The 22,091-nt window shown below is 40.2% G+C and overlaps 1 protein-coding gene across 1 annotated transcript in view; it reads left to right on the plus strand.

The window, feature by feature from the left end:
• The window catches only part of lrpprc (leucine-rich pentatricopeptide repeat containing), a 74,542-nt gene that overhangs the window by 29,684 nt on the left and 22,767 nt on the right, over nt 1-22,091 (plus strand). The window contains exons 23-26 of the mRNA XM_038300181.1: nt 3,754-3,961; nt 12,902-13,026; nt 17,481-17,587; nt 21,981-22,049. Coding sequence (XP_038156109.1) covers nt 3,754-3,961; nt 12,902-13,026; nt 17,481-17,587; nt 21,981-22,049 — 509 coding nt within the window. The remainder of the gene's footprint in view (nt 1-3,753; nt 3,962-12,901; nt 13,027-17,480; nt 17,588-21,980; nt 22,050-22,091) is intronic.

Consider the following 22,091-nt stretch of genomic DNA (forward strand, 5'->3'; position numbering starts at 1 on the left):
GTTTGCATTAAGATGTGACTTAATGCAAACTTGAGGTCCTGCAGGTTCTCCAGAGTTACTTTGTTTCTTGCATATCCAAAGCTCCTATTTCATTGTTTGTTGAAAAGTTTTACTTTCTTTATATTTTTGGCTGAGAGGTGTAATGGTTCTCAAACAAGTTAAAAGTTGGAGATACTGTTTTGTAACCTTTGCTACTTCAGACCTTTCTGGAATATCATCATTTATCCAGTGGGTGATCCTTGGTGTTCATGCTCTTTGCTTCCTTATCTTCTCTAACAAGCCTCTGAGGCCTTCATAAAGTCATCTCATATACACTGAGAATAAATTGTGCATATATCGCTTCTGTTGAAAGCCAGACTTAATTTGAACACATTTTTATCAGAAACATGTTTGATGTTAAGCCAAATGTTGGGGTGCTGTATATCTTTTTTAACAGTCAATCTGGAGTTATTTGAGTGTTTGTATCAGTATTATTACCGTATGTTAAAGCTATATTTGTGACCTTTGGGATTCATGTATGTACTCACTGAGTATGTACTACTTGGACTTGAAAAGGCTAAACACAGTTTTCCTCCATCTTTCCGTCCACCCTTTTTTTTTTTTTTTTTATAAATATACCTCTGCTCTATCACCAAGCATCTCTTTGACCTGACCTTGCCCTCTTCCTCAATCTGTCCAGCCTCCCACTTTAGTAAACGTAACTTGTTCTGTTTTCCCGTGGTTTCGGACTCCTCTTCAGTGCAGTGTGTTTGTGTGTCTCTAAAGAGACATCAGCAGCAGTCAAGTCATGCAGCATTACATGAACCATTGGGCTGTGTGATGTCTGTTTACCTGGCCTGTCTACCTCCTCCATCTCTGGATGCCTGCATGTGTGTGCGGGGTCTGGCTCGCTGTGCTGGCCGTGATGCTCGGCTGGGCTGATGGATATACATACTAGCTCAGCGGACGGATAGATGGGGAGATGGAGGGAAAACGTCGTAGGGGAGGTTTTGATGGTGGACGGATGGAAGTTTGGGTAGTGTTGCTCCATTTGGGCAGATCAGCTCCAAGCCATTGGTCTCTGTGATTAACGGGTCTGTCATGGAGTGATGGAGAGAGCTACGAGTAGATGGAGGGGGGGCTGAGGAAATGGTCAGACACAGAGAATATGCATCATCTGACATGATAAACAGTGCCGATTTGATAGCAGGTGAGCTTATTGCTTATGTAGATGACAACATCTGAGATCGACATGTTTCTATGATCCTTTGGATGGTGATTATATCTAACAAGGTGTGTCACTTTCTTTGAAACATTTGCTCTGTGCTTTCACTTATCCCTGCTATTTCCAGGCTTTTTGATTTGCCCCCAGTTATGAGACAATTCTTTTTATCTGACTTATTTTTTCCTAGTGTGTAGCCAGAAAATATCTTCACACGATGGACTCAATCTTCTTGGACTTTCTTTACCTAGATCTTCCAAGAGTGGGGCCTGTATTACCTTTTTCGTCCTCCATTGACATGGTGAAAGAGACAGTGATAATGAATGTTAAAAAGTATTGATTAAAAATGCAAAGAAACCATTAACAATGGATGGCAAATGAAGAGAACTCTCAAAGAAAAATTACTTTTTGCCTAGGAATCTATAGAATTACAGCATTGCCAAAATATAAGAAAATGAAGAAATTCCTCAGATTTTTTACTTTTTTTTTCTTGTTCTTAAAAAACATTTCCCTAAGCTTAGACGATGTTCTGTCAGTTTTGAATCAACATTGTTAAAATGAGTGAGGCCTACCTTTAAAACTGACCGGCAACAATAGTAGATTAATATGTAATTCTGTTTTACACCTATTTTTTTCACCAGATCTGCTCTGAAGCCATTGAACACTTATTTAAAATTTTAAATAAAGCTTCACTTGCATTGAGAAGTAAGCGTGGCAAAACATTTAAACTTTATTCTGCAGAATGCATCTAATTTTATATTTTTGGCCAATTTTTAACTCATTCTAGCTTTTATCAGCCTTTTAACTCAGATAGTTTTCCTCATATTGTTTCCTCTAGCCTCTTTGTGTTCAATCCCTTCTGCTCCTAACCTGACAACAGCCAGATGCATGTCTCACTCAGCCTAGCTCCGCTCACATACATCTGGGAACCCGCCATAGGAATTGCCTTTACTGAAGGCTGGGCCTTATCAAAACTCCTTGCATATGATTGGATAAGCCACTTGTCTGTCGTCTTTATTGATGTGCTATTTCAACCACTCACACCGAAGCTAACCCGTGACGCTGTGAGAGGAGGAGCCATTTGGTAGATCAAGCTCTTGCCAAATCCGGTCGGGAGAAGGGCGAAAACATCGTTTCCACCAACAAAAGCCTTCAAAGCCGTTCTCTGATGTTCTTTTAATTAAACAATATCAGATAGATTGGACAACACAGAAGAAATAGCAGCATCAATGCTAACGCTTGCTTCCTCAATGCGAGCCGCCATTGTTGTTGGAATCTCACGGTCGCTTCTCCACTCCAGGACACACCCACCCTGCGTCCTGATTGGACAGACCATAAATTCGGTTGGGGAAATCACTTTCAATGAGCGGGTTCCCAGATGTATGTGAGTGGAGCTGGGCGGAGCGAGACATGCATCTGGCTGTTGTCAGGTTATTCTGCTCCTACCTCTGTTCCCATGTTTTCCCAGTCCCATTAAATCTGTGACAGCCTTGAGTTTCAACCCCCTTAACAGCTAAAACTGGGATCTGAACGATGGAGAGATGGACTGAAAATTAAGAATCCAAGCCACTGACAGACTGCAAAGTGTTCAACTGTAGACATTTAGTGACGCTCTTGTTTTAGATGTTTAGTTGTAACAATAGCTGCGTTAGAGAGATCTTTGTACCACTACTATGTGCCTAAAGTTGGTACCCATTTTTTACCTTATGTCGTCTTTACACAAATAACAGAATTAAGGATTTTGTTGAATACTTTCTAAGTGCAACACTATTGGCACCCTGCAATTTGAGGCTTAAAGCAGATTATTCTGACACATTCTGAGTGTTTTCATCTATCCATCTCCGCCTCATTATTGGTCTCACTGTATAGATTAGTATCTGTGGTGCAGAGCGGCTGTATCACTGACAGCCCATTAGCAGCTGTCTAAATAGACAGTAAACGCATCTTAATTACTTTACCCTGTTAGCGCACATTCACACACACTCCCTCTCCACCATTTAGCCCCTTGTGTTGGCCAGATGGGCGCTTGGCCCAGTAAAAAGCCCTCCATTACCAGCGAGACTTGACCGAACCGTTCCACCCCTCAGCCCCGCTCACCAAGGTCCTACTGGGGCCACGGCGGGCCCTTGTCGTCACATACCTATAATTTAGCCCCCCAAGTGCTTTCCACATGGCCACGGCAAAAAGCTGGCCTCCATTGTAGGGGTCCGGTAATTGTAGTCTCGTTTAGAAAACTGCAAGTAGCAATTAGCAGAGAGTTGGCATTATACGGGGCAGGATTTGCATCCCTGCTGGGTGCAAAATGCTGTTTTAATATGGGTTTGTTTTCCCCACTTGGAATTAGCTAAAGGGGCCTTTTATCGTATCCACACACCCTGCTCTTCTCTGAGCCAAATTCTGCCCACCTCTTGCTGCCTCTCTACTCATCTCTTTCTTCTGGTCTTTAGTTTTTTTTTGGTATTTGTCCTTTTTTCTCCTTTAAATCATTCCCAGGTCACTGCTTTTTCTGTTCTTTACGCTCAAAAAGCAATTCTCATTTCTTTCTCCTTCAGAGGCATTGGACATCCTGAAGGAGATGAAGGAGAAGAATGTGGTTTTGAACGACACCCACATAACCTCCGTCTTCCACATGCTGAGCGCCGTGGCGGCCAAGGGTGGCATCTCCACCGTCCGCCGGCTGCAGGACACCATCTTTACCCTCGGACTGGCCAAGCCTAGCGCCAATCTCTGCTCTCCTGTGGTGACAGCTTACTTGGACAGGTAGTGCAAATATTGTCACACATTACAAAATCCAAACTTAAATCTGCCTGGTTGAGTTCAGAAATCAGATGCTGTTTGTTATAGTTTCACGGCTCTGGGGGAACCCAATAAACAGCCAACAAGCTGATGTTTGTTTTCAGATCCGTTTCCTCATCTGCCAAAGCCTCTTGCCAGGTGTGTGTATGCATGTGTATCTCAATGAGTCACTCATCGCTCCCTATGATCATAGCTGAGGTCATAGTCTGGGTCAGCGATTCAGAAAGGGAGAGAATGTAGAAATTGCTCATTTAGATGTGTGTTTGTGTTTTGAAGCCAGGGTTTTGTTTATGTGAGAATTCGCCAGCTGCAGCCTCTGCTATAAGTCTCCCCCCAGCCCCGCACACACATTAATGGCCATCCTTAAGACTAAAGTGTTTTTTTTATGTAGGTGTGGGCTGGGTCATGATTTTCATGGTATGATGACCTGAGTTATCAAAAATAGCACATAATTAATCCATTTAAAGTAATAAAGCAACACTTTTTTTTACAGTCTTTAAAAATATGATTATTAAATACAAAATGAATATAAAACAGAAAAAAAATGTATACAGTGCAACATGAGTCTAAAAAGATCACGTCAGCTGCCCAAAGGAGCCTGGAATCTGTAACTTAACAGATACACTGGTCCTAGTTTTAAATCTGAGTTAACTTTATTCTTTATGTATTTAAGAATTAAGGAATCTTTATCACATTGATAATAGAAATGTGCAAAGACAAATATATCTCAGATTTGTTTCTCTCGGAATGCCATTGAATGGTTTTAAGGCAAAACTCTTGTTTTGATCAAAATTTGAAGCATAGGGTTAGTGTTTTAGTAATTTTTAGTACTTGTGTATTCATATGCTGCTCTTCTCAAAAACTCCTTTATGTAACTTCGGTGGGTCAGATCTGTCACTGAATGTGTCATGTGAACCAGAGCACCTTTGTTGCAGTCCAGTCTCCCCTTTAACACAAAAGTTGTTCTCTGGCAGAAAAGCAGATAGGAACCTTACCTGATCAGACCTATTTTTCGTTCTCTGATGTAGGGTTTGATCCAAAGGGATGAATATAGCCTTGATCAATCTGCTCATCGAAATCAGTTTACCATCAGATTCTTGCAACACAAAGGAAAGCTGTTAAATTGAACTTGTCTGTCTTGTAGAGTCAGGGAACATGTTTAAGCCAGCTTACTGGCAGTGCACAGCAAAAGGGACAGGAGGGACATTGGTTTCCTACTGCTTGATTAGGCCTGGAAAATGTTCTTGCCATGTTGACACCTCCACTGTCCTCTCATCAAGTTGACTTTATGCTTGAGCTAGACCAGTCAGTTTGCCAATTTTTACCTGATCAGCTCTAAGGATCACTGTTAGCTGGAAACATTTATTAGTTCTTTAAAACTTAAAATTTGCATCTTTTTAGATCTAGAAATCTATTCTGTGATGCACGGCTTCAAAACATTTAGGTAAAATGGCAAATGAGATTTTGTCCTTTGTGTGTTTGTACTCTTGGTGAATAAATATCAGAATCCATTATAGCTGTAAGCTGCAAGACAAACCTGAAAGTATCCATGAGGGAAAGTGTGTTGGTGCATCTCCTCTTTAAGCAACTTAACATCCTTGTTTGTTATAACTGATGTTTTTCCCTCTAAAGTAAATATGAGTAAACATTCAGTTTAAGGTCCCTGTTATCAGCTAACCTTTCAACTCCAATCAGTTGTGTATATTATTCAGCGCATGTGTTTTTTGTGTGGAAGCTTTTAACTAGATCAACTCATTAGCATGTTAATTATGCCCAGGACCCTAATTGCTGGATTTTCTGTAGACGTCACACACATTCTCCACATGCTTTCATACGGTTTATCTTCTCTTGCACTGCCACACGTGAAGTAGACCTTTGGAAATGATGCCTATGCACACACACGAGCACAAGGTAGCTCCCCTGCCGCTGTTTGTGTTGCTTTGACTCTGGTTCTTCAGCACAAACACAGCTTCCAGGTTCACAACGATAATCACTGCCTCCGCAAGATTAGCAGGCTAATTTACTCCTGGGTCATCAACGGCAGCCAAAACACAAGCATGCACACAGCAGCTTACCGCCAGCCGTTGCTCCCAAATCAAGTGCCAGTTGTACTTCCTCCAGCTGATACTGCAGTAAACACACTAATGAACGTAGGAGAACAGGAAAGCTGCTGGCATCCTGTCGTCAGCTGGGTGTTTAGTCTACTAGAGAAGTCTCATCAGGGAGGGGAGTTCACTTTTCAAACTTTGTTTTTATTGATTTTTAAAGGAAGAAAAGAAAAATAACTTCTACTTACCTTGCATGCTTCTTAATAAATCTTTATTTTTAAACTCTTAAAATCCAGCCTGGGTGCGTTTATGGTAGGGCTGAAATGATTAATCTGATTAGTCCTGATTAATTGATTATTGTAATACTTGTCAACTAATTTAGTAATCGATTAATCGTTAACTGGAGTTTAGAGGCTGTTAAATATGAATTGGTAACAGATCAACCAATCCTTGAGAAGCAATTACACCAAAATTGTAAAGAAAATATATCAACATTTTTGCATTCAAGATAAAAAAGCTGTTTTAGAGAAACATTTGGTGACAACTTCTATCACATACAGGGTAATCCCAATCTTCTCACCTGTTGCTCCACCCTGCTAGTCAGCTGGCTGAAAATAAAGTATACCCCTACATTCTCCCTTAACTCGTAAAGCAAACATATTTGAGTGATTGGACATAGTTCCAGCCAATTTTAGGTTGTTATAAATGTGGCTTTACAGAGAGTAGAACTGCTCAAAGGAGAAATGGTGGTATACCACTACTGGGAGGGAAGTATTAGTGTCAAAATAGGGCTGGGAAATATGGACTTTAAACTCTCCTTTACTTCTTTACACTTTTTCTTCGGTAACTGAGTGTGACTGTCTGACAGGAACCAGTCCCACAATCACAAATACTGCTCCTGGAAAGAATATACAGATGTAAAGTAGGGATGCACCGATCCAATATTTTTTTTGGTATCGGTCCAGATATAAGGAAAAAAAAACTAGATCGGTATCGGTGACAATTGACTCGATATAGGGGTCGATCTATTTATTCTAACTCTATGCTATGCTCTGCTGTCATGCGGCAGCGCAATAACACAACATGTTCATATTAAATATAACACCACCAACTAAATGAAACACCTCCTGAAGTTTCATAACGAGGAACATGCTGAGATTATCGGACTCAAACAAACAAAAAAGAAGCAGCGGGAAGCAGCTAACTCCTTTGGAAGCAAAGGAAAGAAGTTCAATCTTTCCATGTAATAGTATACAGGCCAAAAAGAATCACAGATGATACTTGATAATGATAATGACGCTTTTTTTTTTTTTTTTTTTTTTTTTTTACACATGTTGACCAAGTCAGAGAACTTTTGGTTTAAGATTTTGTGCACAGTTGTTAAATAAATGAGTCATAACATTTATGTTTTTTTAAGAAAAGGGAAGTCAAATCGTATGCACAGAAGAATGATCCCAGTTTTTTTCCCTCCATACAATAAAACCATTTTTTAGCTAATAATTCACTAGTGTGTTTGGTATCGGGTCGATATCGGGTGACATTAAACTTCAAATATCTGTATCATATTGGAGGTGAAAAAGTGGATCGGTGCATCCCCAATTCAAAGTAGGCTTTTTTAGGACACCAGTTACATAAAGAGGTGCACTAAACATGCCACAGAAAAGGCAATTAAACATATTATTTGAATTTCTCAACTTCCCAATGGTAAAAAGAAAATGAAAAAAATAAACTAAGCTTGTTTTCTGGAATTTCTACACATCATTAGTTCTAATTTATAGTTTATCAAAATGGTTATCATTATTATTTATCCTGATAACGATAAAAGATACAATAAATGTCCACCTCTATTGCAAAATAACAAAATGATTAAAATGCATTCAAGTGTTCAAGTTCAAATCTTAATTTTAGGCCCTACGAACTGGTGCAAGACTTTGAATTACATGTAGTAATGTCTGAAATTTACTATTTTCATTAATCATAGAAGGCTTAATGGTTTGGGTAAAATGATTTAATTTACAAAGAGAAGCATCCACTGCTATTCTGCATTTTTACCCACTTAACGAATAACATATACCTCAACTTTATGATATATCATGCATTTTTTGTCCCCTGAGGGCCGGTCCAATTTAAGCCTGAAGTTTGACACACTGTTTGGAGGTTTAAACTATGAATAAGAAGGAACTGCAGACACAAACAAGGTATGCTGATTAAAAAAAAATGGACTCTGTAAAAGCTGCTTATGCTACAAGGTCAGGTAGCTGCTTTTTCTGGAGTAGTTTAAAAAAGGTATCTATCAATTCATACAAAATATTAAACCTGTAATAATCAACATATCAAAATCTATTAGATTAGTTCAAATTATCATGTTAGCAGAAGGAAACACTATTTTTTCTAAGATTATCAAAATTGGAGAGTCTCAGATCTATTCTAACATGACATAGAAATGAAAACACCTTTAAAAGTTTCCATTCCATGTTATGATTTCTTTTAGCTAGCTTCTACTAGGATGAATTAGTTGTTTTTTTTAGCAGGGTTATAGTAATGTTTGTGAGGATGGTGTGACTGAGTAGCCTCAGCATCTATTATTTTTAGGTCTGTTTTGTTTAAGCCCATGTCATTGATGGTTTCACCTTCAGAAAGAATTTTTCCATTCTTCCTCTAAAGGTGTGTTAACAGTGAAATCTCTAGGGTTGTAAATCAGCAGTTCAGCCAGACTTCAGGGCAGGTTTAAGTAGCACAACACTTGACAGTTAGTGCTAGTCTTTTTGCTCTCTTCCCTTTTTATCTTGATGTACTCTTCTCCACCTCTTCATTCCGTCAGTCAGCGGACAAACAGACAGTGGTGGTGGGAGGAGGAGGAGCTGGAGAGCAGTGATAAAAGAGGACAAAGCAGGCATCATTCCCGCCTGCACCCATCTCATCGCTGCGTCAGCGCTAATGACTTAATGAACACTTCTACACCAGATTAGCCCTTGACAGCCCATCACACGCGCCGCCCCGTTAGCCTTCATGCCCGTTTGCGCAGCATTGTGTGTGCTAACCTGCCACCGCGCTAGTTGGCAGCTAGCTCCGATTGCCATCCTTGAGGAAGTGATTAGCGACAGTAAATGCTAATGAGTCCAACAAAGTGAAGAGCTGGCAGGACGCATATGATAAGGCGGTAGGATGATGGAGCAAGGAGGAGGCGGGCACAGCACTGAAAAGAGATGAGCGGCTCACAGAAAAAAGCCTAATTTACTTCAAATGCTTTGGCCCAAATGAACACAGAAAGAATTCAGCAAGGGATTTTGTTTTGTTTTTAAGGTAGAATAATGGAGACTCAGATAAGGAAGCGGGATAAACAAAACATAAAGACATATTTGATTCTTGAGGGGTGGTTTTTCTGTGCTGTAAAAGATGCAATTACCCATATTTGGTATTTTGAACACTTCTTAGGAAGGATAAAGTTATAGCCATCACCAGGAAAACCTCCTGTTGGTTTCTTTGCTAATGCTCCCCATTTAATCATTTGCTTCTCTCGGTAACATAGATGAGAAAATCCAGCAAATGTAATCTTTCAAAAGGTAAAATCATTTTTATTCATTTTTTATTTTTATTTATTTATTTTTTAGAAATACTGTATTGAAAATAACAAAAAAAAATAACAAACGGAATTTATAAATAAAACAGCGGCCTTTTTATAATGATGCAGCCTTTCTAAACTCTAGACAATTGTTTTGCTTTTTATACCTTCTATCCTTTCACATAGCTATCAATGTGAAAATCTGACATGCCAAACCAGGGTGTCGATTGCAGATTTATATATAAATTTGTTTCATTAGTGGGATTTGTAAAAAATTAGCCCTTACATGAATAAAGAGATTTGAAAGGCTTTGTAATAATGGTTTGTAAAAAATGAAAAAAACCTTCATGTTAGCTTGACACTTAATGTTGGCCTGCTGCAACTGGAATTGACTGCACTAAATACCATGTTGCCTCATCAACTTTGAAAAATGTCCACCTGCCTGTGCGTGACCACAGCATTCACCCTTTTTACACAAAATCACCTGGTAAGGATGTGAATTATGTCAGTAATAAGTAAGTGCCATTCTAGCCCACATTTAACTGCAGGCTAGTCGTGTCATGATCACAGCTTCATTTGCGTCTGAAGACACAGACACCTCTTTCTGGAGGACAGTGGCTTGATAACAGGCCTGCCCATCTCTCCTAAACAAAGGATTAGGACGGAGGCAAAGAAAATGAAGGGAGGGAGGGGGGTGGCTTTAAAATAAGTCGAAATGAGCCTCCTTGTCTCATCCTTCAGGCTTCCACTGAGCAAAGCGCTCGTTATTTTTTTCAGGGCTTAATTGGCTGGAAAGTGTCTGACATGCAAAGTTGGGGACATTAACAGGGCTGTGTGCTGCAGTAAATGGCAATGCGAAGTGACAGTTAAATTGTACCTAGAGGGAAATTATCCATCTTTCGACATCTTTAGCTCTTTTTGGGGGTGGATCAGCGGGCGGAGAGATGGGTTGTAATTGCAACGCCAGGCCCTTTTTTTTTTTTTTTTTTTTTTTTTTTTTTTTTTGCCAACAGTATTTTTTTCTTTCTTTTTTTTTTTTAATCCCTCATCAGGAAATAGGGATTATAAGTAAGTGTTTAATGTAGAAAAGAATGAGCTGGGCAGATAAGATTAACAGTACAGACCCCCCTTAGCATCCTTGTTTAAAAAAAGAAAAATAAATTCTTAAATGAATGTATGTTATCTCAGCAGTGATGGCTTGGCTTTGATTTTCTTTTTCCCAGTTTGGGGATAGCGCTGGCCTTTGGAAGAAATTAGTTTTTTGTGTCTGATTAATCATTTCTGTTCATTTGATATGTTGGATTATTTTCAGGTTAAATGACCCAACAGTGACCCAGTTTAAGTTTACTCCCAGAGGCCACTACCTTCTTTTCATTTTCTATATTTAGGTCTCAGTATATTTCTTAATGTTGCCTAAAATGTCCTTGAAAATCAGCAGCGTCATACAAAGTTTACTCAGGAGAATAGAATTGAAAAGGAAAAGGGATTTCTGCTTGAGGGTAACATCTTTTGTGTCCTTGTGGTGCTTATGAGGTGAGTTATCCAAATGGAAAATACAAAAGATTTTCTTCATATCTGATCAGACCTAAATGGTTTGAATGAAAGTTGTCGTGATTGTCAACACAAACAGTGGGGGGAAAAAAAAGAATTGAACAAGTAGTGAATTTTTGTAGATAAACCAGATGCATAGACTTGCAAGTCAAACAATTAGTAAATGAGCGGGAGGTTTGAATTAGGACTAACGATTTCTGGTCGTTTGCTGTAACACCAAAACATATTAGCATCTGAGAAAATGTTCCCAGTGGTTATAGAAACTTGGTAAATTAGACCTGAGCTCCTCGGATGCTTTCCTCTTCAGTGGGTGGTGGCAATATAGAAATGGGTCCTGGATACTTTTAATGAATAAATAAGTTATAAGTAAATGGGGACTCTGTTTTATGTTGCATTGATTGTTAATCTGTACCTCCTAAAAACTCTGATTAACATAGACTTTAAAAAAGTTCTTCCTTACAAAGAAATGATAGGGGATTGATACGATAAAAATACGATTACATGAATGCTCATGTCCAACATCCAGACTGGATGTTGGACATTCACCTTCTCTCCTTTTCCACAATGTCTTTGTCTCTCAGTCGTTCAATCAGACTGTTCTGCAGTTGAACAGCCTCTTGACTGGCACAGCTGAATAATGTTGTGGCTCTTCATTTCAATTAGAGCTCCTCTTTGCCTTCTAAGCCCAATCACTCCACCGCCCCACACCACCATCAACTCCCTGAGTTGCCAGAGCCAAGGTCAAATGTTTCTTCCTTACCCCTTTTTCCACCCACCTTTTGATGGTGTTTTTGCATCTCTGCTTGTCTAATTGATTTGAGAAGAAAACACTTCAGAAATTACACCTGTTTGCTCTCAGCCCAACACTCACTCTGTTTCCACTCCTCTCTGCCTCCCTCTTTACAAGTGCCCTATCTGCTTTGACCTCTGCGTGATTGACATGGTAATTACCCAATCAGCAGATTGATGGCAGCGCTGTCACAATAGAGGGGATTGAAGTGGTCTCTTGGTTACTCCCTCGCTTCCTCTCCACATCCCGGTCTCTTTTCTGCTCTCGTTATCACTCCATCATGAGCGAATCCTCCCCTCAGCGAGCTGCTTTTGTTTGCAGCGAGGAAGACCGAATATGAAAGGGATGTCATGAGAAGAAGGGAGCGAGCTGTGAAAGGCAGAGTGGGGTGTCTAATGTTGCTGCCATATTTGAGCTAAATTGCTCAGCTGGGGTTGTGGGGGTGAGGGAGGTCAGACTCTGTACGAAGAGCGAACGGCATGAAATCAAAAACGCAATGGTGTCAGGAGAGAAAGAGCAGTCAGACAGGAAGTGTGACGGTTGGAAGGAAAAGGGAGACGAGGGAAGGTTGAGGAGGTTCTGGTCAGACAAAGGAGGACGCTATACAGAGAGGGTAAAGATCAATGGAGTCCTTTTATCTGCTGTATTGCCTCACCTTTAAAAGCCTGTCCGTAGAGTCATTAGCTCCACCAGGACAGGTGTGTGAGATCTTGCCTGGTTGTGTGGGAATGATGTATTGGGGCCAAAGGGTCTCGTCGCCTACAGTTGTTCTGCCATGAATTCAAAGGCCCTCCTTGTTGAGGCGGTTCATTGTGCTTGGATAGCAGGGCACAGGGTTAACACCCCATGATGCGCTCTTTATTCTCCACTGACACTGCTCTGTACATGAATGATTGGATGAACTCATTCTCACATGTCTTTTTTCCTCTCTCTCTTTTTCCCCATGTCTGCAGCAAAGATGTTGCTGGAGCTCTTGAAGCGGCGCTGGAGTGTCAGAAACTCTACAACCAGCTGCCGCGCATCCATGACATCATTGTGGCTCTGGTGGAGAAAGGAGACACAGATTTATTGCAAAAAGGTGGAAGACTGATTTTGGAACTATCAAACTTTGTTTAGCCTGTTATACAACAAAATTGTAAGCTCAGCAGGCACAATTTTCCAGTGTCTAAAACTACAGATGTATCAGCAGCATGGGAATGTCCACTCCTTTTAAAGTGAAGTATTGTCCCCAAGATGGACATGTTGGCCCCAAGTAAAAGCAAAAAGACAGATTCCAGCGTTTAAAATAGTGTCTTTATCCATTAAGGCATAAATCCTCTTATGAAATGCGCCACAGAGAGGAAGAAGTCATTACTCCGAAATAAGATAAAAAAAAAACTGATTCTAGTTTGACAATACTTAGATATGAATCATTGTTCATCTGAATTTAATTGTTACACCTAAGGGATGTCCCAATACAAAATTGGTCCGATATCAACCAAAAGTCCAAATATAAGAATATGTTTCCCTGAATTTCAAATCTGAGATATAAACAAGCTGATAGAGACATTCTGTTTTCATCTGTTTCTGTCTAAATTTTCTGCAACCCATTTGTTAATAGTAAACGGGTTAGTTGTTCTCATGCTTAGTGGTTCTCTTTGACTTCACTTGATCAAGACTTTTCAAACATCCTACTCAAAATGAGTGACTAGAAAAGCACTCGGAGAGCGCAGACCTCCGCCTAGTAGCTCATTTCCCCCAACATATTTTGACTTTTAACTTTTAAGTTAATAACTCTACTCACTGAATCTTAACATATATACCTGGTTCCATATGGGCATCCTAATCGTCACCAGAAATTTTGCCATTTGTTGCCCATCAAAATATGCACCTTCTCTGACTTTTTCAGCAAAATCTGTCGACAATATTTTAACTTATTTTGAAGACAGACAAACCAAATCTGATGGAAAAATAACCTTCTTGGTGGAGGTAATAAAAATATGGATGATTTGTGCTCAATTTGATTGAAATCAGTTAATACACAAAGCTGGCATATTGGCATTTTATCAGATATGAAAAGGTGTTTTTGAGACATTCCTAATTTTAATGAATATGGGCAAAATGGGCTTACAGGTCTTCTTTGTTTTCTCTTAAAAATTTCACTACCACTTTGTGAAGAAACAGTTTAGCTCTGAATATCTTGGATGATGAATAAACATTTAGGTTTTTCTCCAGTAATGGAAAAAAACAGATGTTCAACTTTAGTTCTGATTTTTAAAGCAAGCTAAGCTCATCGCCACAATATAAAATGGAATCACTGCATTTATGGATGCGCTGATATAAAAATGTTAGCTGATGTCATTATCAAATATTGATATTACCTTTGAAGCCGATCACCAATATCTATCAGTGTTATAGGTTTTTCCTGCTCTTGCTTAAGGTTAAGTTTCTTCTGAATTACTTCAATTAAATAAGGCACAACAGGACATTTATACTGAAGTCACACTTCCTCTCTCTCTCATTACTTTTAATACCGTATTTTCACGACCATAAGGCGCACCGGACTAAAAGGCGCACTCTCAGTTATGTCCCATTTCTGTATTTAACACACACATAAGGCGCACCGGACTATAGGGCGCGTTTTTTATATACAGGTACATGTCCTCTACTACCTTTAAATACCTCTACTGCGTATTTAAAAATACAGCGGGGGCAAAACTGAGTATGACTGTGCTTTATTCATGTATTTATTACAAAGTATTAATCAAACCTGGCAGCTGGCCGTGAGACAGACACATCGCAGATGACACAGCGCTGTGGTCACTCCTAAATTAACTTAAAATCCTGAAACCTGCCGACGGAATATGTTCGCTTTTATTACCGGTATCCTGGTGCCTGCAGCTAAAATTATTTAGATGAAAAACACCTGCCAGCAGCCGCGGTGAACAAAAGGATTTCTACTGTCGGTGCACCGCTGGTATGTGGGGGTCTGAGCGCCTCCGACAGAAATAGATAATCTGGATGAACTGACTGCAATTATTAAGTTTTCAGGTGGCCTTTCTCACTTAAAAACATATTAAAACTACTTTATTCCAACTGATCACAGCAAATATAGCTGCAAGATTTAGATTATTTAGATGAAAAAACACCTGCCAGCCACCGCGCTGAAGAGGAGGAGACGCGCTCAGAGGCTGCCATTGAATTAAGCTTTCAGGGAGAAAAATACAGCGGGAGCAAACCTGAGTATGATTGTGCTTTATTCATGTATTTATTACAAAGTATTAATCAAACCCATCAAAGTCATCATCCTCTGTTATCCTCAGCATTCCTCTGAATAAAACAGCTGCGCTAAATCAGACATGCCAGTTTCCCCTTCTGCGCTGTCGGTCACTTTCCGTGCAGCGCAGCTCCTCAGAAATAATGCCGGCTTTTGCGAAAGCTTGAACAACAGAGCCAGCAGACACGTTAGTCCAAGCATCTACAATCCATCCGCAAACGGTGGCGTAACTTGCACGGCGCTGCCTTCCACTTATCCTGAAACTGTGGTCTCAGTCTGTCATCCATCGCTCCCACGCCGCTCGCAGCCTTACTGTGAACGGCCGCTCCACACCGATGTCAAGCGGTTGAAGTTCCTTTGTCAGACCCCCGAGATAACGGCGAGCACAGCGTTCATTTGATTCATCTTTTTTTCACATCGGCTGTGAGATGGGCACGCAGCGATGGTGATGCGTGGAAAAAAGCACCTGGTCTCCTCACATACACCTGCCTTTCATCATCTCCTCATCCATCCAGCCTTTTTCATTTGCGTTAATATCATGTCATCAGAGCGCTGTGTCTGTCTCCCAGCCAGCTCCCAGATCAGCTTCTCTGATTGGTTGATGCGGCGCGTCCAGCAGCAAAACTTCAATTTTTCCATCTGAGCAGCAGCAGCGCGTTGGCGGTGCGTCAGATGCTTAAACGCTCCCGACGTGCTGCACCAAAACGCGCTGCGGGACCTTTTGCTGCACCTATATGCGCGTCAACCATTGACTTTGCATGTAAACTCGCTGCTTCTGCTGCACCTGCTGGGTCCGGTTCACACCGATGTCGAGCGGTTGAACAGCGAGCACAGCGTTAATTTGTTTCCCCATGTTTTTCACATCAGCTGTGAGATGGGCACGCATGGAGTTACATATTAACAGCGATGGTGAGGGGTGGAAAAAAAACACCTGGTCTCCTTACATTCAGCCACTCTTTCATCATCTCCTCAATGAGGTGGTCTCAAAAGTCGCAGTTACAACACACAAGGCGCACCGCACCATAGGGCGCACCGCACATTTTGAGGGAAAAAAAAGACGTTTAAGTGCGCCTTATAGTCGTGAAAATACGGTAGTTTTAATTAACTAATGCCTAAAATATTTCCTCAGAAAAAGGCCCACATGAAGTTGAAGCGTGGGACTCCCTGTAGTTTTCTGCTCTAATCCCCTCTCATACTGTTGCGTTTGTTCACAAAGTGCTCTTCCAGCTTTTGCATTGAACACACACGTTAACAGATGCTAGGAAATGCAACATAGCATAAGTGGAGCTGAAGGTCAGAAAGATTTAGACCTGGGTCAAAGACGAGGCTGCTTAGCCAATCAGATGTAGAGCAGCCTCTTTATATCGCCACACTAGCGAGGTCAGAGAATGTCAAGTTCAACGTGCTGCCGGGGGCCAAGTGGCTCTGAGTGTTTTGAGGTTGGGGCCATTAGTGGAGCACCTCTTCATGTTCTTACCTCCATGATGAAATCGGTCACCAGGCCCCTAAAAACAAAGTAACTGAAAATATTTAGATATGGACCAGACTTGTCGACCAGAGCTGCACTCTGAAATGCTAAATTTATTCCTCCTCTCAATCCGGTGTTTTAAATCATTAAGCTCTGAATCACCTTCAGTCTAAGTGCTACAGAAGAACAAACTGAGTGCCTTTAATCCTTTCTGTTTTTAAAGGATATAAACTCACCTTTGAAATGAACAGAAGTGTTATAAAACCACAGATGTAAAGCAGACTGTCCTACACGGCATATTTATTAAAGTATTTACTACAGTTGAGAATTTGGTTAGAGTTCAAGCATCACCACAAAGGTAAAATGAAGTACTACATGTTTCAAATTTTTAATGGGTTTTTTTATTGATGAATTTAGTCCGACTGGTCCGAAATGTGATTCCGTGAATCAGGTTTTGCACTGTTATCCTGCCAAAGCTCCTCATTGTTGTTTTATGAGCAGAGGAAGACGGTGAGGAGGGATTACCTTTATGTCCTTGGTGTTTCTGGACATGCAGACTCATGTGGATAGTTTAACCATGTTTGTGAGGAACACCTGTCCTGAAGCTGCAGTACGGAGATAGTCTGCAGGACTAAGCAGAGGGCTTTAGGAAGTTCACCACACTTTAGGAAGTGTGGTGAACTGTGTAATATGATGAAATCTTAAGGAAGTGGTGAACTATGTTTGGTTAAATCTGATGTTCTTATTCATTTCTCTTCTCTGTTCCGGTTTCCCCTCCCTATCCATCTTTTTTTTTTTTTGCCATAAGCCATGGACTTTGTGAGCCAGGAACGAGGAGAGATGACGATGCTTTATGACCTGTTCTTCGCATTCCTACAAACAGGCCGTTACCGTGAAGCTCGTAAGATCGTTGAGGTAAGTAGGCATTCACAAAGACTTTATTACCCCATTTACACTACCCTTGGAAAACTGTGCTGAGACCGGTCCGAGCTCAGTAACTGAGATAACTTATTGTGTGTATATGGAAAGCAAACTGAACTGAACCGAACTAGACACAACCGAACCGAGCTAACTGCAGACCAGTTCCAGAGGTGGGCTCGACAGAACACAATTTGAGTGAATTTAGTTCACACAGGAGATCACATCACATTTATTAGGAAATGTGAACGGCCACGCAAAATAATGTGATTTCACAAAAAAATTGAAATTGAGTCTGCAGTGTGAACGTAGGAAATTGTAAGTCAAATAAAAGACGCATATATACAATTAAGTTAGTTCCAGGTTAATCATATTTACTTTAATTGATGGAAGGTGTGAACTCATTAGAAGTTGCTGCTACAAAGCAAATTAATTATGGGTTTTTTTAATCATTATTATACTACTCTCCCAATTCATGGCACTTTCGCTGTCCATAAATGAAGTCTGCCATCTGCAGGACCCTCATGGCTCTTTTTTAGTTTCAGCACAACGGAACACATCTAAAATGAAGTTGCCACCCTCTTGTTTCGGTTTTGAGTCCTCTGACCTGAATATTGCATGCATATTTATATCTTTGTCATCTCAAGTCCTGCTATAAGCCCTTCTAGATTAGTGTGAGGAAAAGGAGACAGGCACAGCCAGCAGATAAGAAGTGATTTTTCACATGGATAAAAAGCAGAGGTCAGGCAGTCACAGAGAGATTGAACAGATGAAAAGAAGGATGAGCCTGACATCAGAGGACGGGGGAAAAAAAGACAAGGCCATTAACGTTGTGATCGGGATGAAAACAAAGCACAGGAAGGAATATCTGAACTCTTGATCTCTTGTCGTGGTGTGCTCTAAAAGACGGATTTGTCCCTCTTGAGGATTCAAACCCTCTTAGATGTTATCAACATGTTGTTGCTGTGCCTCTCATTCCCCTCATGCTGGATTATATGGCTGCTATCCTGCTTGTAATATCAGCTACATGCCAATGATGTGGGAGATGGTTGATGCCTAGGTGGCCTAGTCAAGGACTATAAGGATCTGATTTGTATCGTGTTGAAATGCTGCTGAGATTAAACTCTATGGAGGAGGGAGTGTGGGCTTCTCAGCACATTCCCAGTGGAAACAAAATGTGGACGGAAATGAAAAACTGCAAATAGCACAATTGACATGCAAGTTTTCCGATTTAGGATGTTCAACTATGTCAAGGATACTAATTTAGCAACAAATTTGGAGAATCTGTAACGGCAAACAAGTTTACTTCAAAGCTGTTATTATAAACTTATACTTTAATTATTAATATTAAAGGGCCCTAAATATGTCAAAGTGTGAGTGTGGAAGAAATTAATTGAATTAATACATTATGGGAGTCATTTATATTTAATTTATTGATAATGTTGAATTCTGTAACACAGTAAAATAAACACTTAAAGTTGAAATAATTACACTTGGTAATTTGTGATTTAAATAAAAAAAGAAAAATGCAGTTAATGTAATTGAATTTTTTTTTTTTAAATCATCTGTTAGAAAACGTGGGAAAACTTCGACTACGGCTTAATTTCAGTTTAAGTTGGACTTTTTTTTTTTTTTTGGCCTGTTAGTGTGAAATGCAGGAACCCTGGCTATAGCTTCTGTATAGATGTGCATCAGTGAGATTTCCCATCCGTTTTAAATTAACTTGGCCCGAGGATACTTATATTAGTCATCATGGATTTGACGTAGATATGACTTCCCAATCTCCTATGCAGGGAGCAGATATTGCTTATTTAGCCTAGCCGAGGCGATGCCACACCTCAGGATGGTTGGTCCGTCCGTCAGTTTTACTTTGTGTTTAGGTTTAATTTATTTTGGCTACGAGGATAGGCAGTCATATTTACTCATTCCTTTACAGTTTTCATTTGAATGTTTTTGTTTAATTGACTTTATAATTCCCTTGTGCTGCTTAGATTGCAGAACAAAAGCTCTAAATTAAAAGTTTCCTTTCATCTATTGTGCTCACATGAAGGCAACCCTCAGGCGACTACAATAGACTCATATCTCTCATCATTCAAATATTAACACTTACACACTCACTCAGGCACACAAATACTTTTTTTTTTTTTATCCCTATGAGAGCGTCAAGTGGTGGTCCAGTGTGGTGTCTCTCTTTAGGCTATGTTTGGTATAATTGGCAGCTGATTAATCACAGCTAATTAAGTGTAATGATAGAGAAAGGTGGCCAATTTTGTGCTAAATGGTCATAGTTGGGTAGGGAGGGGATTGTCAGGTGGCCAGGTCCTATTATTGCTGCAGGGGTGTGTGCATGCATGTGTGTGACGGTCAGGGTTAGGTAGTATTGCTAAAGAGTGGTGAGCTATTATGTGTTTTTATGTTAGGGAGATGGCTTTGATTGTGTGTGTGGGGTAAGTGGTGATCTGTGCAATAGGGGCATTAGTAACTGGGATGGCGAGGGTTTGTTAAGTGGACGGAAGAAGGGGTTCAGCTTTACCGGTCTTTCTTTGCAAATGGGTGTTGAAATAAGAGAGAGTCCCAGAGTTAAAGAAAACTCTTAAAGATGCAGCACAATGCATCATTTTCAGCTGACTCCGTCTGAGTGTTTGTCCTGCTAATCTGAATAGGTAAAAAATGTTTTCATCTTCCTAAGGTTTTGTTTTTCCTTTCCCGCCTTGAGTGCCTTTGATCTACGTTTGCATATGTCAGTGTTGTGGTTTCTTATTTCTGAGGATTCTGTTTGCAGGCCCAGATTAGGGAGATTTCGTCTCACGGATTCAAAATCCTCAACATTTATGTATGTGTGTGTGTTGGTGCGTTCTGCTTTGAGCCCTCAAGACTTTTCCAAGTAAAATGAATCGCAGGCAAAAAAGATGGAGAGCTTGCACCGAGCCTTAGTCTCTAAGAAGATTAGACAGACTGAGAGAGAGTGAGTGCTACACATTTTAATTTGTCCCTTTGGCTGCTTGGGTAAGAACATAATGCCTTTGACTGGGACGGCTAGAGGGATGGAGCGACGTGGGGGGGGGGGATTTGGAAGAAGAGGAAGGACTTTGGGGAAGAGGAAGTGATGGAAGCTCATAGAAAGAACCAAAGCTCAATCTTTTCTTTATTTTTTTTCCCCCTTTCCCTCTTAAAGCATTACGGGTGCCCATCAAAGAGGCCAGCAGGGATTGAGGGCTGTTGATCCTCTGCCAGATTAACTTCCAGCCAGATCGTTCTGTGTTTCTGCTCCCAGATTACCAAGAAGAGAGGGAGAGTGAAATTTCTCAATCCTAGTCCTATTCAGATTGCATCAAAGCCTGCAGGATACAGATGAAATCCTGATCGCTGTTATTTCATGATAATAATCATGTAGGGACTGCACATATCAGGCTAAATCGCTGCTACATGAGCCTGCAGATCAATCTATGTCAGACCTTATTGACAGCAAAAAAAGCTTCTCTTATCTGCGTATCATTGGTGTTTGAAAAGTAAAAACAAATCTCTGGAAAATGCAGGACGACAGATGCTGGGGACAGCAGAGGAACGGTGCTGTAATCCCTTTGCTTTTTATTTTTTTGCCAAAGCATGTTTAACTTATGCATCATTTTATATCCTGTAACCACTTCACTTTAAATCATGAAATGCTATTTTCTTTTTACATTTGCAGGTTGCTTTGGGGGTCATTTCCTACTGTTAAATACTTAACCCTCAGCGGATTAAAGATAATCAACCAAAAGAGGCTGTCTAATGCACCTAATTCTTGTTTTTAAAAGTCATTAAAACTTTATGCCGCACTGTCAGTTTAGCTGGAAACAAAATGTTTAAATTAATCTGATTATTGCCATTTTTTTTATTTTAGTCTGGAACCCTATCTTGATTGAAGAATGCAGTGTTATTAAAAAAGATACATGCATTGGAAATCCCTAAACGATCCTTAATTTAACACCACGTTTCAATTTTAAGGCTGAACAACAAACGAATTACACATCTATTGCAAAACATCACGAGCCACATGTATAAGGGCACAACGTAACCATAAATCACGTTGTTTTTGTTTTATTTTAATCCGAGAGTCTTGGTCCTTGCTGGTACAAGTGGATGCTGTCCAAGCGCCGTTTATCTAATAATCCATGTGTAGCAAAAAGCTTTTTTTGTCAACACATGATCAAAACAAGTTGAATATTTAGCTGAATTTGTTTTATCCTGAAAATGGTCCTTTGGCATCCCTAAGCTTTGTCTGTTTTTTTGTTTTGACTCTCTCTGAATTTTTTCATAGTGTTTTTCTTTCTATATGATGTTTCCAGCAGAAAACACATTCATTTATTAAATTACTAGGCCCTACTGATATATTGCCTCATTTATTTTGTAGACCCCAGGGCTGAGGGCGAAGCCTGGACGCCTGCAGTGGTTTGGAGAGAAATGCATCGCTTCTAACCAGGTAAAAAAATGTGCTACTGCATAGAGACAGATTGAAATAAAG

This window comes from Cyprinodon tularosa, unplaced genomic scaffold, assembly GCF_016077235.1.
Source record: "Cyprinodon tularosa strain WSP-4 unplaced genomic scaffold, ASM1607723v1 ctg441, whole genome shotgun sequence".
NCBI lineage: Eukaryota > Metazoa > Chordata > Actinopteri > Cyprinodontiformes > Cyprinodontidae > Cyprinodon > Cyprinodon tularosa.